Raw genomic sequence first — 19,773 nt, forward strand, 5'->3', positions numbered from 1 at the left:
GTGAGGTAGAGGCATTCTTTGCACTGATAGGCTTGCAGAACTGTGTTTGGTTGGGATTATTCCCTCCATTCTAGTAACTCCTGGTTGATTAGGAATCTGGTAGCCATTCAGCCCGTTAGCCATTTCACCCAAACATCTCTTGTTTGCCAAATAAGCTTAAAGAATAATTGTGGTTTGCCTCTAGGTCTTGTGAGGCCCACATGATCTGGTTTCACAGCCATCTGTGTTAGATGGAATTAACCATTTATTATAGAAGAGTTTCAGTTAAATCATTATGAGATAGACAATCTGAACTCATCATTTTTTGCAAACAGACATTCAAGTCCTCTACCCTTGTCTTAAAATAAGCACAGTGAATGGGTTTCAGAAATAAAGTTATGAACTATATTAAAACTGAAGTATGGTCATAGGTCCTTACCTCTCTAATTAAATGTCTGTCATGTTTAAATGGATTATTGTTTATGTTCCCTTTCTTACTCATGGGCAGATTTCTTGATGGGAAAAAGGAAGTTTTATTCATGGTGCCCACAAATATTTGAAATAAATACCTGTTTTTCTGAATGAATGATTCCTGATTGTCAACATATAAATCATACTATGACAGACTCAAGTCTCTTTTTCAGTGTTTCTTTAAAGGCCAATTTTAATATCTTTTCAGCTGATTTATCATTGTCACTCCCTAAAGCAGAGAAAGGTGGAAGAGAAAAGTGGTTTTTCCTGTGTTTAAATCTGTCTACCAACTCAGCCTGGCCAAGAGGATTCTGACCCCAACATGCTTGTTCTTACAGGCAGATGGAGCAGTTTCCATGTTCCTGAATACCAAAAAAACTGAATTATTTACAGTAATCATACAGAATATATCTGGCTCTGCTATCCTAGAGTTCCAGGGAATTGGCTATTTTTTTACCTAAAATACATAGTTCTCTACATGGTCTATGTGTTATCTATTTTCTTAGGTGTCTTTTTCTTTGAAAGCTTTGTATGGATATTTTTAAGAATATAAAGGCAATTTTTTTTTCCAGGTCTGAGAATGAATAAAGGTGCCATCACCCCTCCCCGTACTTCTCCTGCGAATACGTGTTCCCCAGAAGTAATCCATCTGAAGGACATTGTCTGTTATCTGTCTCTCCTTGAACGAGGAAGACCCGAGGATAAACTCGAGTGTATGTTTTTTTGTTTAGTTTACTTATCACGGCAGGGGCTAGGGAAGGAACTATCTAGGTAGTAATGAATTTAAAACTGGATCTACTATGGTTGACTAAATTTTCGTTAAATGAAGTAACATTGGTTAATAAATAAAAATTCCTTCAATTGGGAATCAAACAAAGGATTTTACTAATCTGTCAATTTCAGGTTTACATCATGTTCCATTTATTATGGAGCATTTCTTGAGTGTATTGGTCTGTCAAATGGCTTTCTTGACTATTCCTTAGTTTGGTAACATGATGATATTGGAAAGTGTCATTTGAGTTGTTTTGGAAAAAAACCTTTGTTTCTAGTATGTGAGGAGATCTTGCCCTTAGTCAACAGTGGGGTTCATAGTACACAGACAAGGTGAGTATTGGCCATTTTCCTTGAAAACTTCAGCACTGATACTTTCTTTCCAAGGGGTAAATGATTTCTCACATGTCAAGCTTGCAAGTTTAATGTATTATAAGTAAACAATAGCTCTGTGGCTTTTTTTCTACAATAGAGCAGATATTTCCAATAGAGAATTTCTATCTAGTTGAAAGGAAATTGCTGTCTTTAATTAAACTATAGTGTCTGTTCTCCCTCTGGTGGCAAATTGTACTCATTGCAATGCAGGAAAATATTTTTCAAATAACTTCGTCTAAGCCAGCATTTAATCTAGTCTGTCTCCAAAGCCCCTGCTAAACGTAGAGCTGATTCAGGAGTCTGATTAACTTGATTATATTGGATGGTATTAAAATGAATTAAAAATTCTTGCTACTGAAATGATAGTGAAGATATAAATCCTAAGTTTGATATTTTCAAGTAGATCTAGAACACTGTGATGTCTGAGAATTATGATTTGAAAGCATGTTCAGTTAATCTAATAGTAGCACGTTGATAATATTCTCTTACTAATAACGAATTTACCGTAGTGTGACTATTTAAGTCACACCTGTGTAAGTTACAAATAAACCATATTAACGTTATTTTAAAAATACATATTTATTATTCCTAAATGTTGAATATTTGCATTTCAAGATTTATTTGTATTTCTAAGGATATACAGAAATCTCTCTCACTCCAAAATAAATATTAATGTTCAGGGAATTTCTACTGAAGCGACAGCCAAGGAGAAAGTTTGCTCAGGTGTTATCAGGTCCGTGTTTGGGATGATTTTCAACATACAAAGGCACAGACCTTTTTCCAGGTCTGAAATGGAATGGAGGCACTGTCACTCCTGTTCAGCATGCTCTTTGTGTCACACATTAATTATTTTTGTGTCGACTGGAAGCATTTTAATTTTAAGGTAGAATTCCTAAGAGGCATACTTTTAAGTTTTCAGTGTGAGTTTATGAATCATCAGTTTTTGTCCACAACTGTAGGCAGAATGGTAAACCACACATCACTTAAAAATACTTAATGAATCAGATCAAACCTGACATTCCATTGACCTCCTTCCTTCATGGTTTTCAACCCCCTTTCCTCTCCGCTGTCTTTGAATTTTCCAGCTTTTTTTTTTTTTTAACATTTTATTTATTTATTTGACACAGAAAGGGAGAGAGAGAGACAGACAGACAGACAGACAGACAGCGAGAGCAGGAACACAAGCAGGGGGAGTGCGAGAGGGGGAAGCAGGGAACCCAATGTGGGCCTTGATCCCAGGACTCTGGGATCATGACCTGAGCCAAAGGCAGATGCTTAACTTCTGAGCCATCCAGGCACCCTTCCCAGCTCTTTTCCAAACCTGCATCAGATCCAGGCATGTCTGCCATTTTCCTTAACTGTTGCTTTAAACTCTTGTCATGGGTAGACTCGTTGGGGCCTGATACTGTCACTGTGGTTTTCACCAGACTCTTCAAAGTAGATGAATGCCAGCTTCAGAACGCATGAAGGTGTACTTCTGACCCTGCTGCACTCTAGTTCTCATCTCTACTATCCTCCAATGTGGAAGAACTTAACCTGGTCCTTGATTATCGGGACCTTGTTTTGGTCTGTTTCTTAAATGCCGGCGCCCGGCCCTTCCCTACATCAGTTAATTCAGAATCCATTCCTGTCACTCACTCTCCTGTCCATGGACTAGACATTGTTGCTCTTCTGCCATCGAACACTTCATGTATTCTTCTGTAGTTACAGATTTTTAAATTTTTTAAACTTGAAATTTATTTTCAGTAATACTTGAAAGAAATCAAATGTTTGTGGTTAATTTAATATAAACATTTCCAAAATAAGTTTGGAACTTACTAAACGTAATTTAAACTACAGGAGAGAAAAAAATGGAAAAGGCAATTAAAATTAACACAAATAAATAGGAGAGAATGCCCAATACAATTAACTTTGGGTGGTGAATGCTGAATTTGGATCTTAATTTCTAGGTAGCTGAACAGAAAGAAATACATGCACACTGGCTTAGGCCAGAATTAATTTCTTTCTTTCTTTCTTTCTTTCTTTCTTTCTTTCTTTCTTTCTTTCTTTCTTTCTTTCTTTCAAGATTTTATTTATTTATTTATTTGACAGACAGAGATCACAAGTAGACAGAGAGGCAGGCCGAGAGAGGAAGGGAAGCAAGCTCCCTGCTGAGCAGAGAGCCTGATGCGGGGCTCCATCCCAGGACACTGGGATCATGACCTGAGCTAAAGGCAGAGGCTTTAACCCACTGAGACACCCAGGCGCCCCAGGCCAGAATTTCTTACATTTTATCACACATAACATCACCTGCAGGGCTTATGTACACACAGTTTATTCTGGGCCCCAAATGCAGGGTAGGCAATTCAGAAGGCCTGGAGGGGACCTCAGAATGTTCATGTAAAGAGGTGTCCAGGGGATGCTGATGTTGCCGTTCCGGGGACCACATTTTGAGGAGCCCTGGTTTATGTGGTTCCTCTGGTCCATAAAAACACACACATGCAGTTTCTCTGAAAGGAGGATTATTTCTTTGAATTGTTGAATGGCAACAGTTTTTGGTAGGTTCTCTGGGTTATTAGATAAAATAATGGCATGGTTGTAAATGTTTGTAAAAGAAATACTTTTTCCCCCAAAATGATGTTTTATAAATCTATTTGTCACTTGCTGTCACCTCTCATCTTCCCACCTGTCTTTTCTGTCAGGCATTTACCCAATGTTTAAAATAAAGATCGTTTTTTCATTGAAAGGAAACAAACAGGAGCTCTTGAACTTTCCGCCGATTGTATGTCACATCTTCACTTCACTTTACTTGCTCCGATCCTATTTTCTCACTGAGAACTTTGCTCATACCGAGGCTGAATCAGGTAGATGGTGTTTATTCACCTGCTGCCATGGACCCTTGCAGAGCATGTGTGCACGTGTGAGCGTGCGCATGGGGGTTTTGTATATACGTGTTGAGGTCGTGGGGGATTCCATTTTCCTCTCTCCTTCTGGGTATCAGATACCTACCACCCAGATGCATGGGTGAGAACATGGGTGAGCTGTCCTCTCCACCCCAAGCCTGCTACCGTACTTTGTGGAGATCCTTTCAGTATCTTCCTCTTTTAGTTTCCTTGCCTTTCTCCAATTCTGTGACCTCACCCGCATTTTATTTCGGTCACCCACTTCTGCAGCAATACCCCGATGCCTTATAAATTCCAAAGACTGTTCTTACTCTAAAATTTTAAGCTCTCCTATTTTACTTTGACCACAGACTATGGTCACTTAACTTCCCCCTTCCTACTTTCAAATATAGCAAAGCACAGTATTTAAGAGCTTAGATTCTTGCTTTCACTAATTGAATGTGGCCTAGCTTTGACACTTATGACTGACTAGGACACATTACAAAAAAACAAAACAAAACAAAACCCAACTCTTCAGGTCTCAGTTTCTCCAGCTGTAAAATTGGGATCATAATAATATTTATCTCATGCATTTGCTATGAAAATTAGATGACCCAGTATCTGCTCACATAGATTCCTTCACATCTACTAGTTCACATAAATGTTTGTTCTGTGAAATATAAGTTGAATATTCTCGTCTCTTAACCATTTCCCTTCCTCCTCAATTTGCCTGTTGCCTTTCGCTCATTGGACCCCCATCCCTTCAACTATAGACTGACCCCATAATCCATGATGCCAGTCATTCTTTGACACTTAGTTTTAGGCACCCAATTTCTTTCCTTGTATATTGAGGTGGCAGTGAGTTAGTAAAATAGAAAGATCATTCTACGGGTTATAACTCCACTCAAAACCTGAGCTGGTCTAGCATGCCTTCAGTGTTTTGCTGGTCGTCAATTTCTTCAGCTAAAAGTTAATCCAGATGTTTCATTGTTCCAACACCTACCTATTTAATCATCATCTCGCTCATTAGGTGTGAATTCTTGTAACTTCCTCTCATGTTCCCTAGAACCTGTCAACTCCTAGACATTTTCTTTCCTCTTCTTCTTATGACTCAGGGTGAATGTGTCCCTTTGACAGTTCCCTGTTGAATAATACATAAACTGAAGCCCTTACTTAGCAACTAGAAACTGATTGGACTCTACAGTTTGATCCTCACCCACTTTGTCAATCTTGCATTTACCTTTGAGCTGCACACATGCACAAACAGTGTCCCCGTCACATGGATCTACGTTTCGATAATCAGACACAAACCCTGAACCTTTCTGTCTTTGCACCTTTGCTTCTAATGTGCATTTGCTGGGAGTGTTTTTCTCAGCATATGTCAGGTCCCGTGCAGTGCACGTTTGAGGTCCAGTTCATGCCGTGATTCCTCTTGCCACCTCCTAATTGAATACATTTTACTCCTTCCTGTACCCTTGTGCTGTGTCTAACTTCCCACCCTTTCAGCTACCACGTGTGTGTGTATTTTAAGAGACAGATGCTAAGTAAATGATACTTAAATGGAATTGTATTGAAGTCAGTGGATGCTTGAGAAGAGAAAAATAATGTGAATAATTTAAAGGATGAAATAATACTAAATTCATTTTTACTGCAACTCTTAAAAAAATATTTTATTTATTTATTTTTTGAGAGAAGGAGAGAGAAAGAGAGAAAACGAGTCAGGGAGATGCAGAGGGAGAGGGAGAAGCAGACTCTCTGCTGAGCAGGAAGTCAGACTCCGGGCTGGGTCTCAGGATCCTGGCATCGTGACCCGAGCTGGAGGCAGATGCTTAACCACCTGAGCCATTCAGGCACCCCTGTACCGTGACTTTCAGATATGTACACCAATTTGGATTGGTGTTTATGAATTGTTCATGACTTATGAAAATAACTTTCATTAGCTGGCATTTAATGAAAATGACTGAAGAGAAATTGGTTGGAAAATAACCAGAAAATAGATAACTGACCCACTGATAATGAAGACTAACCTGTACATTAAAGTCACTGGTATGTATAGTATTAATCGTAGAACCATTGGATTTAACATTGAAGAGATCCTAAGTATCAGGGTAGTCAACTTCCCTATAGTGTCAATGAAAAAAAGTGAAGCCCAGAGATACTGATTATTAATTATAGCACTAGTTTATCTGGCTGTGACTAATACCCATGATTTCTACCTTACTGTTAAAGTGCTCTTTTTATTTTGAAAAGTTTTCTTTCCTTATCTTTATTGTCATTTCTCTGAAGGAAAAAAGGAGAAAATATTGCTTTATTGCATTAGATGTCACAAACTCCCAAGCAGCTAATTTTTTTTCACCTCTGCCCCAAAAGCTTAAGTGGGTTTTAAAACATATAAAACAGTAAAAAAGTATGAATTAAAAGATTCCAGCTTATATGCCTTTAAAAATAATTTTTCTAATGCTTAATAACAAATTCTATATTAATATTTTTATTATGAATAATATGGTATACCAAGTATAAAAACACTGGAGTGTATTTAGTAGAATATTCAAGAAGAAAACAGATTAAAAACTTGCAAATCTTTTGGAAGGGAAAAAATTCTAGATATAAAGAATGAACCTTATATTGCATAATATGCCTTTGCCCTGATCTTTTAACCAAATTCATGTGTGGGAACATAATTGTTTCTATATAAAGGGAAATTACATGAACATAAAAATAGAAAAAAGGTGGGTTAAACTAACTTTTAACTTTGAAAAAGGTAGTCACATTTGGAAGCTATCATGTTGACAGAGTAATTTTAATATTGGGCTTAAAATATTTTTGCACCTAAAATCTATATCCTTATTATGTTAGTTTTAAGAATAAAAACTATTTGTCGATGTTTCACTTGACCTTGGAGCTTAACTTTCCTTTTAAATTCTAAGAAGAAATAATCTTAAAATAATATTTGATGCTAGGATAATTAATTAATTAATATTATCAGTATCATTCCAATGTAGTTTTAAAAGGGAAAGATTACCATAGACTTACCAAGACATTTTTTCCCCCATGATGCTAATATCTGCCTTTTTTCTTTATTTCATTAGTTTCTCTGTATCTATATAACCAATCAATTTCTAAATCCTCTACTGTAAATTCTGGTTTGGAACTCTGTGCCCTTCATTTGTTCTTTAATCTTTTCATTGTTAGTTACTTTCTTCTTTACTCTTGTTCTGTCTTCCTAGAACCATTATTTTTGGATACGGACACTCCCAAGACAGAAATTTAAATTACTTTTTCTTTCTTTTCTTACTTCTCTCCTATTTTTTTTTCTTTGTTTGTTTGTTTCTTTTGTTTTGTTTTTGACATCTGGTACCTTCTACATCTGTGATAAGTTTTTGTTTTACTACTTCTATTATGCTTTTAACTTCACAGAGGCTTCATTTTGTCTCAGCCTGATTCCTATAAGCTCCCCTTTTTGTATGGATTGCAAATTTCCCCTTGCAGGGTTTTATTCTGCTTCCCTGCTTTGTTGCTGCTGTTGCTGTTGTTGTTGTTGTTTTCCCCCAAAGTACTTGTTTTGTGTGATGGGCAGGTGGGCGTGTGGGTGAGGTTTAAGTGTGACTCACTGAGTTAAGGAAGAGGACTTATCCTTTCAACATTCACTACTGAGACTTTCACATGAATACCTCCTTTGGGGGATACCCTACCATCCTGAGCTCAGCATCCTCTTGGTTTGAGTGCTATAGAGCCCCAACATCTTGTCTTCCACGGGGTAGGGAGCTGGCATACCGTCGGGTAGAGTGTGAAAGGTGGCATTTGAGGGTCTAACTTCTTTCTGTGAAGGTTGTCACTTCATTTTCCATCTCATCACCTTTTTTGTGCAAATCTTTGCTTCTTCACTACCAGCTTACATTTATATTTCTTTGGTTTCTAAGTCAGTCAGCCTGTGTTTCCCAGCTTCTTAAATTTGCTGGTTCTTTTTTCCTCTCAGATTTTCTTTTCTTTTTTCTTTTTTTAAGATTTTATTTATTTATTTGACAGACAGCGATCACAAGTAGGCAGAGAGGCAGGCAGAGGAAGAGAGAGAGGGAACCAAGCTCTCTGACAAGCAGAGAGCCTGATGCGAGGCTCAATCCCAGGACACCCAAGATCACGACCTGAGCTGAAAGCAGAGGCTTATCCTACTGAGCCACCCAGGTGCCCACCTCACAGATTTTCTTTGTGCTTGTGGATTTATGCCTATCTCATACCATGTTGTTACTCTAGTGGCTGTTCACTACAGAGCTAAGGTAGGGAGGTGTATTCAAAAGTTCCTATTTTGCATGAACCCCACTGTGATTTTAAATTAGGAAAATAGACACAGCTCTGAAAATCAAAATCCGAGAATTTCTCTCTCTTATTCAGGACAAAAGGAAACTTATGTTCTCGATTTGACTTGGTCAAATTTAGAGTGCCTTAAAGTTAGTGCTCAATATATGTATGCAATTTTTCTTACTGCTATTCTGAGTAGAACTTAAATTTCTCTCAGTTTTTCTTTGATGAATTAGACAGGATTCATAGACAACCATTAACCCCTATTAATGTGTTAATGTGATTTAAAAGATGTCAGGACTTCTACTTCAGACAAGAATGAGCAATGTGTTTTCAGAACAACATCCCTACTGGGCACAACTAGAAAATGTGTATATAGTATTTTTTTAAACTGTCTGAAAGCTTCAGGGAGTTGTCAAGGCATATTGGATTTGTGGGTCAATTTTCTGGGAGAGGGGAGCCTGGCTTTTGCCACTATTTTTAAATGGCAAGTTCTTAAACAGCTAAGGCTGAGAAGCTAAGCAGTTTGAGGAGACTGAGCCGTTTTTCTTTAGAGGAAAACAAAAGCAAAAACAAAACAAATTTGAATTCCAGACTCTTTTTCTAAAGATACATGGTGGTCTCTGTGTGATGTTGAGCACTTTATAATGATTGGCCATTCCTAGTATCTTCCATTTTTTAATTATATGTTCGATTTTTTTCTGCTTGACTTATTTCGCTAAGCATGATTCGCTCTAGTTTTTTTTGCCTTTTTATTATTAGGTTGTTTGTCATTTTATTACAGAGTTATAGGGTTTGTTCATATATTCAATAAATAATCCCTTTGTCAGATATGTGTGTTCTGAAAGATTCTCAAGTCTGTGGTTGGCTTACATTTTTTTCTTATTCTTTTCGTTCTCTTTCTTTTTTTTCCCCCTTTCACTTCTTTCTTTTTTTTTTTCTTTTTCTTTTTCCTTTTTTTTTTTTTTAAAGATTTTATTTATTTGTTTGACAGATAGAGACCAGAAGTGGGCAGAGAGGCAGGCAGGGAGAGAGGTGGGGGGGAAGCAGGCTCCTGCGAACAGAGAGCCCGATGAGGGGCTTGATCCCAGGACCCTGAGATCATGACCCGAGCTGAAGGCAGAGGTTTTAACCCACTGAGCCACCCAGGTGTTCCATCCCCTTTCACTTATTTCTTTATTTTACTTTTTTTTTTTAATGAGCAGAAGTTCTAACCCTGATGAACGTTAACTTACCTTTTTTTTTTTTTTTTTTTAAATCATTGGTGGTTCATGTTGACTTACCTTATGTTTATGAAGATATCCTCCTATATTTTCTTCTGGAAGCTTTATAGTTTACTTTAATGTTAAAATTAAAGTTTCATGTTTTTTTTTTTTTTAAAGATTATTTATTTATTTGACAGAGATTGATCACAAGTAGACAGAGAGGCAGGCAGAGAGAGAGAGGAAGGGAAGCAGGCTCCCCGCCTAGCAGAGAGCCCGATGTGGGACTCCATCCCAGGACCCTGAGATCATGACCCGAGCCAAAGGCAGCGGCTTAACCCACTGAGCCACCCAGGCGCCCAAAGTTTCATGTTTTATAAAAATAAAGTTTAGTTTAAACTTAAAATTTATTTTGACCTCATCTTTATGTTTGATGTGAAGTAAGTGCCAATGTTGAGTGCACAGTATCACTGGGAAAGACAAAAAACTAGGCTAGTTTTAATTTCTTTTTTTAAAATCTTTTTTTTAAAGATCTTATTTATTTATTTATTTGAGAGAGAAAGAATGGGAGAGAGAAAGCATGAGAAGAGAGAGGTCAGTGGGAGAAGCAGACTCCCTGGTGAGTAGAGAGCCTGATGTGGGACTCGATCCCGGGACTCCAGGATCATGACCTGAACCAAAGGCAGTTGCCCAGGCAACCGAGCCACCCAGGCACCCATAGTTTTAATTTTAATTTTTTTAAATAAAGCTGGTTATTGGTTTTTATTTTATTTCATTTTATTAGAAGGGGAGGTGAAGAAGGGGGAGAAGGAGAGTATCTGAAGCAATTTCGGTTCTCAGCGTGGAGTTTGATCTGGGGCTCTATCTCATAACCTTGAGATCATGACCTGAGCCAAGAGTCAGAACTCAACCAACTGAGCCACGTAGGTGCCCCCAGGTTATTGTTTTTTAAGTGATATTGAGAAACACACAGAATCATTAGGAGAGATAGAGACCCAGCTTTGGAGGATAGTTCTCTAGGATCAGTGCTGAAATTAAGTGCTAAATTAAACTGGGGAAATTCCCATTGCTTCCTCTCTGTGCACAAGCACAGCACCCTTTGTTGACAATACCCCTGACACATCCAGGAGTCTGGTTTCTCTCTCTCCAACCACTGCTGCTGCTGCAGCTCTCATCACTAGAATGGATGGGTAGCCCCTTTTTTCTTGGGTCACCAAGATTGGTGATGCATCAGTTGGGTTTTTCTTCTGATTGATGGAGTCTGAGTCATGTGCAAACTCTACCTTCAAGTCAGGCTAGTAAAGATAGGGTATCTGGTGTTTCATCTATTACTGTGTTTTGTAAAGTGTAGCTTTAGGAGCATAGGAAGAAGTTTCAGATGCTGCCAAAAATGAATGGCAGGTTCCCCCCACACAGAATCCACTTGTGTGTATATTTTCGAGCCCATGTTTCCAACAAGTTTTACCAAGAGATATAGGGTTTCCATACATCCATTTAAAAATGGTCAGGCAATCATTTATTACAGGGAGCATTCAGAGTCACCGGTGCCCCTCATTCTAAAATACAGCCAGGCTTTTGTAAATACTTGACTTGGTCGTGGTACTGAATCTATTCTTTGAGTGGTGTGTGAATTCTTGTCACTTACAAAGTGATTTTTTACTATTTTCTGCTCTACTAGAAAATCTTGAAATCTTGAAAAATCTTGCTTAGGATCCATGTTCTGGTAGGGTTTTTCTTTCTGAATATTTGTCATTTATTGAGTGTATGAGAGATAGTAATCATTATGGTTTGCAAATAAAGATATTTAGGTCCTTAGCCAGCATAACATTATGTTTCTTAATTCAATGAATACACATTTCCTCTTACATGTTTCACATCTTGAAAGTCTTTTTGCATTTTACAATAAATAGAACACGATGATTAGATTGTAAGCATTTTTTTCCTATTAATTGTATGCAGACTGGTTATAGCATCTTATAAATAAATAATCATATTTTAGGTTGGTGAAATGTAATAATTGTTTTTAACTACAAAAATAGTAATTAGTTAACAGATACATGATCAAGGTCATTCACTGCACAATTATGTCTCCTTTTTACCGATGTCTTTATTTAATATTGTAGACCCCAGCCATCAAGATTCTCCCAGAAATTATGCAAACCCAACAAATACTCTCACTTCCACCACTCTGTTTTAACAGCTGTGCCATTCTTCTCTGTTTATCTCAAAATGGCACCTGCAGCTCCTTCTCTAGTCTCCTGGTGGTGTGTGAATTTATGAGGGAATCCTTAGGCTGGAGAGGCCCGCTGTCCTCCTGCTTTCCTGTGCTCACTATTGCAGAGACAGGACTTTCCTTTTCCTTGTGTAAATCAAAGAGTGGTTATCCTCTGAAAGTGCATCTCAGATTGCAACAAATACACCATTATAACCATGATAATAATGCATTTTGTGTCTTGTCCTGAATCAGAAAAATTCCCTTATTTTGCATGCTGCTTGGAGATCAATCAAAACGATGGCTTATATTTGTGTAGTGCCCTACAGCTTTTGATAAGCATTTGTGTGTATCACTTAATTTTCACGAGTGTGTCCTATGACAGGGTGGTTATTCTCATTTGACAGATAAGAGAACAGTGTTGGACTTTGCTCATGTGCTGGTGGATCGCAGATTCCAAATTTGGTTTCCAGGCCTTTGAATCCGTTTTGCTTTTTCTTATTCACTCTGTCCTTTAATATCCCGACTCCAAAGATCGAACATTCCTTCTCTTCTTTTATTTTTGAGTTTTCATTTAATGATCTTAAAATTTAAAAACTGAGCAAAAATGGTAACTTTCAGTGTTTTCTAGATATATAACAAAAATTGTTTGACCTTATATATCTGATATTGAGTATTTTTATTAATTGACTCATTCATTCTCAAATTAACTTGAGAAATGATCTTACAAATCAGTATTTTTGAATAGGAGAGGATTAAATATTTGCTTTTGACAGGAAATTTTAAAGAATATGTCTTTTACTAACATTGATCTTACTTGCCTCTAATTTTTTTCAACACCTCTTTTATTTGTAGTTATGTTTCGCCTCTATGACACAGATGGGAATGGCTTCCTGGACAGCTCGGTAATTTTTGTCTTTAAATTTTCTGTGAAAATTTCAAAGTGGTTTGTTCTGAAAATGCAATGAATAAATTTATAGCTATTACCACAGAAGACACACTTAATATAATTTCCATACACTCACACAGCATTTTGATCATCCTACTTTTTGAAAGAGAGTGATCTGAAAAAAAAAAATAAATAAATAAAACTGTTAAGATTACAATTGTTCTATTGAATAATTTTACTAGAAAAAAGTGACTTTTTATACATGGAAAGATAAAAAAGACCCCAATGTTCTTTGAATAATACATGAGAAAGTTGAGACCATTGATCTAGAAAGAAAAAAAAAAATCTGAGGTTTGACACTAAGAAAAATAACAAGAATTCCAGTAGAATTGAAAGGAATTATAAAGTTAATTTAATCATTTTATCATTTTTTCCATGTTTTAAAGTTCTTTTAGTCATATATGCTATTAAAATACATATATTTATAAGTTGCTTTAACCAGTTTTCCTTTTTAATTTAAATTATAACTTGTACTCTATCATTTTAGTCATAAAAAGCAATAGGAGAATAATACCATCTCTGAATGATTTAACTAAAAGGAATATTTAATGCTTACTGTATCTGTAATATACACAAATCATTGATAGTTTTCAAAGGAGTAGTTAGATTCTTAGTGTTACTGCACAAATCAGTGCTTCAAATATAAATCCATCCAATAATGCATTTTATGTTTGTTAGTGACACATTTTTCATATATTGACTCTTCTGTAAAGGAAATAGAAGAATCTTAAAACATAACAAGTGTCAGGCTATGGAGATCTTGAAGTATACAGGTACCTTAAATAACAAATATTTTGATATTCTTTTTTTTTTTTTTTTTTTTTTTTTAAAGATTTTATTTATTTATTTGACAGAGAGAAATCACAGGTAGATGGAGAGGCAGGCAGAGAGAGAGAGAGAGGGAAGCAGGCTCCCTGCCGAGCAGAGAGCCCGATGCGGGACTCGATCCCAGGAACCTGAGATCATGACCTGAGCCGAAGGCAGCGGCTTAACCCACTGAGCCACCCAGGCGCCCCTATTTTGATATTCTTAAATTGATTAAAATGAACATTACTTCTAATAATGAGTGAGTTTCTCTCTTCATCTGATACTCCTCCCTGTGGCAGAACTCAAATAGAATTCTACAAGCAGAGCAATGAAGTTGGATACATATTTATGTAACTTTGAGTAGGATAATGGCACATTAGCGTCTCCAGAGAGAGATAAAAATATTTAATTCCTCCTTTAGGAAATGACCACCAATGTAAATTGATGCTGTGATTGTGGGATTCCTTATGTTTAAGTCTCTCCAATTTTTCAAATGCTATCATTTTTAAGTGCTTATCCATTTAGGAATATTAAGCTACATGATACATTTGCTCACTTTCTGGTGGCATTTCACAGCGAGGAGTTTAGACTTTTCTAGATATTTCCATATGCTTATTGTAGCACTTCTGACTATACTAATGCAAATTATATTTAAATGTAATTTTATTTTGTTTAATGTTTCTTTTTAATTAAATTAAAAGGATGTTTCTTTACTAGGCTTTTAGCCATGGGTTGGCAGCTGATTTGAAAATTCAGTCAAATGCTTTTTTTGGTCTCTGGCCATTTTGCGTTATTGTTGTTAACATATAGTATATTGCAATATTTATAACTATACATCTAATATTAAACAATGAGTTGGGAATAAGTAAACTGATTTATGATTAAACTAGTCTATTTTATAATTAAAGGCCTGAATTTTATTTCTGTGTTTTTCTCCAGGCAATTTACCACCCATTATATTTCCTTCGCTATCAGGTTGAAATTGCATATTCTGATGTCATTAATCTTGGAAATTTAAAGGTGTAGCACATCACATATTAGAGGCCAACCAGAGGAAAATTGATATTTTGAAAATGACCACTATGTGTAATAATGCTAATGAATATTTATTGATCCCATGCAGTATGCCAGGCAGCATAAATGTATTTCATATCATAGCATGCTTACTCTTTGCAGCAACTCTATGCACTAGGTAAGAGTAGAATACTGATTTTACGGATGAGAAACCTAAATCTTAAATGACTAGTGTCAAATGCCTACATATGAAGAGTTTCCACTCCTAAAAACATGTCCAGAGACGTTCACTCCAAAACATCAAGGCATAAATAAGCGAAGACAGACACACAATTCTAACCTATAATTCCAAGGTATTTTAGTATAAAAATTTTCTTAACTGTAATAAGGAAACACGTTTATATTTGTATGTTTTCCTGGGGCAACCTGTGTTACCTAGACAACAATTTCATGATTACATTTTTTCTCAAGAGAGGAATGGAGCTTTGATCAGTTTCTCAGATGGGTCCATTGACCCCCAGATGACAACCTCTTTTACCATATTTCCTTCTTTGCTGTATGGATATCAGCTACGTACATTAGTTCGGAGATTTGAGTAGAATAATCTCTAACTAATATGTTTTCAAACATTATCCTTTTATATTTTTTATATTTTAAATTATTATACTGTTAAGGCACCACATTTAATTATGTCAGTGACTCTATTTAAAATTACTAGCATTTACAAAGTATGTATAATCTTTTCTGGAGATAGGGAATGAGCAAATGCTTTATTCAATCAGGGTATATGTATTAATTAATCATTCTTCAAAGAGTTGACACTTGAGTAAAATAATATGAAAATGCTAACTAAAATTCTATTTCCTTAAAAAATAAACTCTGCATGTATTTAGCTTCCAAACCTCGACTCTGAACACATGTCTAGCAGAGCAAATTATATCCATTAATGGCTAGAACAGTCAGTATACGTTCTCAGTGTATCAGAATAAAAATAAACCTTTCAGTTGCCCTAAAACACTTCTCCAATCCTTCCACACCCATTTCCAACCCAAAGGGCCAGGATACTGGGTGACTTAAACATCACATCTTGTGAAAATATGTCTGCTCCCATTTTGATCAGATGTTCCTTTCCAAAGACAGATTTTCTTCCTTAAAAATACCTTCTATTGGAAGAAAAGCTTTTTTTGTGTAATTGTGCCCTCTCCTGGTGAAGACTTCTAGACAAAGTACAAAACAAATTTATATTCAAGTGCTTCTTTTGTGTGTAATCAGAATGTTGAAAGGACATATTATATATAAATTAATTTATATGTACAAATTATATATAATACACAATCATGGAACTTTTGGTTTTTGAATTACATTTTAAACAAAACAATTCTTATAAGTCAACATTTGAAAAACTTACAAAAACCCTGTATTCACGTTTTTTCCCTCTTCTCTCTCTCCTCTCCAGGAGCTAGAAAATATCATCGGTCAGATGATGCATGTTGCAGAATATCTTGAATGGGATGTCACTGAACTCAATCCAGTAGGTATATGGATGATTTACCCGTTGGCTACATTCTAGAAGGCCCATGTCTCTTTTCTCTTTTCCCTAATATACTACTGCCATTTGGTGTTTTCTTTTGATAACCCTAAGTTAACATTTCTATTCAGTAGCGAAAGTGGATTCTGAAAAAGAAAAGATATGCGTGGTGTTCTGAAGCTCTTAGCAGTAACTTTTGCTTTTCTTCTTCATGGAAATTAATTTGAATGGCGATCTCATATATCTTTAGGTAAGCAGAAGCTGCCAGTGGATCAAGGTTATACCATGCCATCAAATCGTCAGAGTTAATGTATGTTATTCATGATGTCTATATTTTCCTTTTATGGAAATAGCTAAATCTTCATTCTAAAAGAAGATGAAGTCACTTAAGAAGCTGGTGACAGCTGACTGAGTGGAGGGCACTGTTGTTATTTCCTGTGTATGTGTTACTCAGTGCTTGTAGCTCTCTGAGATAGACACTATGATTTTACTCATTTTACAGATAAGGGAATTGGGACCCCAGCATGTTCAAGGTACTTCTCACAGCTCTTCAGCCAGTTAAAGATAGAGCTAGAAAACTGTGATAATTTGTTCAAAGAAATGATATCTAAGAGGCTTTTAAGAATGTAACAACTTCTTATTTTTAACAGATTTATACCAAAAGTACAACATTTTTCCAATGTATATTAAAACATACTTGATTAGAAACTTTGACTTTTGCTACAAGTAATATTTTGGGGAGAGCTGATAAGTACCTTATTGATTAGTTTATTCTTGAAACCAACTACGTTGATCAAATTGTAAATGAATTAAGCATATACAAATCAATTTTATTTGAATGACTTACATGTTATAAGAACTTTAAAAAGCCTTATAACAGCATGATAGTAGGGTGGTAAGAGAGCTGTGCTAGCATTTCCTTTGCTTTGGAAAGCAGTGCCAGTAAAGTGAAACAAAGTTATATATCCATAGGAGGGGCACCGTTCTTACTGGGATTGGGGTTCTCCCAAGTTTTAACTCAACTGGTTTTTCTTTTTGGGAGGATATGGAAATACACCATGCTGTGCACATAAGGCATAACAGATATTCACAAAGTTGCAGTTTGTATATGGAATAATAAGTAATAGTGATAACTTATATGTAATTCTAAGAATACTGCTTGAGTCATCTTAATACTATTTTCACTGAAATCAAGGGACTTCTTTTTTTAAGTTCTGTTGCCCTTTTTGGTTATGTTCATCTAAATCAGCTTTCTCCATTGTACTTACCTCAATACCCATGAATATTGTGTGTCTTTCAGCCAAGCCTTCTGTCCTCGCTAGAGTGATAGAAGGAAGGAAGATGTTTTTCTATCAGTTTTTGAAACAGAAGGGGGCACCGCTGCTTCCCCAGGAAAGAGTATTGAGGGAACCAAGCACTTGAGGAAAAGGGGGATCTGGATGATTTGAAAAAGGGAACAGTTGGTGGCTAGGCAGTCTAATTATGACAAAGACCTATTGGGAAATACAAATAAACTATGTAGCATTATTTGTCATTTGTGGCAGACATTGATAAATCTGCCACTTCAATGAGTAGTATAAATAGTAGAAAGTGAAGATGAAAAGACTTACGTTGGGCAGTATGTTTGCTGTCATAGGGACTGCCTCATCCTGCCTAATGATTCAACATCTCTGCCCATTTTATTATACTTCTTTAAAAGATTTTATTTATTAATTTGTCAGAGAAAGAGCACAAGTAGGGGGAGTGATGGACAGAGCAGGCAGAGGGAGAAACAGGCTCCTTGCTCAGCAGGGAGCTTGACATGGGACTCGATCCCAGGACCCTGAGACCACGACTTGAGCGGAAGGCCAACGCTTAACTGACTGAACCACCCATGCGTCCCAACTCTGCCCATTTTAAACCAGTGCATACATTTGTACACATGGTCAGAGCCCTGATACATTTGCATATATGAATAAAGATAATCTAACGTTTGAGGTCCATGACAGTTAATAGGGAAGACTGAGATATTCTTGGATGAGGTTTTGAAAAAACAAACCCAGGCTCTCACATGACATTTATTAATACAAAATGAAAGCATCAAACATCTGAAACAATGCTCTGTGTTCTAGTTTTATTCATTTCACCAAGTTCATAGAAGTGCGTTCAAGGGGTGGGACATTTTAACAAGATCTTACAGCATTTTTCCAAGTTTTAAATAATTTCCGTTGCTTTTCATTTTGAGAATAATAAAGTAATTATTTCAGTACCATTTTGTTCCAAAAAGTCTCTTCTTTTTCAATCTATATTTAAATTTGTATGAAGGAAAATAACCTAATTTTCAAATCAGGTAGTCTTTCATGGGAAAGACATCCATCCATGAAGTTCAGGAGTTTTTAGGCAAACAGCACTTCTATCAACATATCAAGCATTCCATTTATTGCACCTTTCAAATTTCGGTTCCAATGCTCTCTGTATTTTCTTTCTTTCTTTCTTTCTTTCTTTCTTTCTTTCTTTCTTTCTTTCTTTCTTTCTTTCTTTTTGTGAATTGATGAAAATTTCTGTATTAGATAAAGGTGGTGAGTTACTTTCTTTATTGGAGTTCTAACATGTTTCCCATTTTGGTGCTGTTGGATGGGTAGTATTGTACCTTCCCAGCAACCAGGGTAGTTATTATATTGTAACCATATAATATATAGGTGTTGTAACTATGTAATATATAGTTAATAAAACACTAACAACACCTATATGACACTTACTGTATGTACTAGATGCTCTTTGAAGATATTTTTAGCATATTAACACACTTAACCCTCTCAACAATCGTTTGAATTAAATACTGATATTACCACTATAAAACTGAGACATAAGTGTAATTACAACAAACACAGTGGAGAACATTTTGGGACCTTCTGTATGAGTCATCTTTAGAAAAGAAATCTAATAAAAATGACTTGATGGTTTAACTTCTTGGCTTTATTAGGTTCTGATAGGCAATTAAAAGCAGCTTAATTTCCCCACCCCTTACCACTTAGCAAAGAATCATTTCAGCTCTCTGCCATGAAGTTAATTTGTTCAGACATTATCTGGCATACGTATGAATTAAAAAAAGCTAGAGAAAGCAATTAAAGAACACTTTTACCCTTAAATTAAAGATAATTTCTTGTTTTAGCTGTACCATTCAGGGACAAAGTATTAAAAAGTTAACCAATTATTTCTAAAAGTTGAATAATATAAGAAATCAGGTTCTAGAAAATCTTAACAATGCTACTGTATTCTCAGTTATTGCTTGACATTGTACCACGTTACCTTGATATTTATCTCTACTC

At 36.0% G+C, this 19,773-nt stretch overlaps 1 protein-coding gene across 1 annotated transcript in view; it reads left to right on the forward strand.

The window, feature by feature from the left end:
- Positions 1-19,773, forward strand: part of LOC309844991 (diacylglycerol kinase beta) — a gene marked incomplete at its 3' end in the record, with an annotated part of 308,686 nt that overhangs the window by 179,577 nt on the left and 109,336 nt on the right. The window contains exons 6-8 of the mRNA XM_082692421.1: positions 1,023-1,163; positions 13,023-13,072; positions 16,394-16,468. Coding sequence (XP_082548547.1) covers positions 1,023-1,163; positions 13,023-13,072; positions 16,394-16,468 — 266 coding nt within the window. The remainder of the gene's footprint in view (positions 1-1,022; positions 1,164-13,022; positions 13,073-16,393; positions 16,469-19,773) is intronic.

Source organism: Mustela nivalis (genome assembly GCF_964662115.1).
Source record: "Mustela nivalis genome assembly, chromosome: 12".
Lineage (NCBI taxonomy): Eukaryota > Metazoa > Chordata > Mammalia > Carnivora > Mustelidae > Mustela > Mustela nivalis.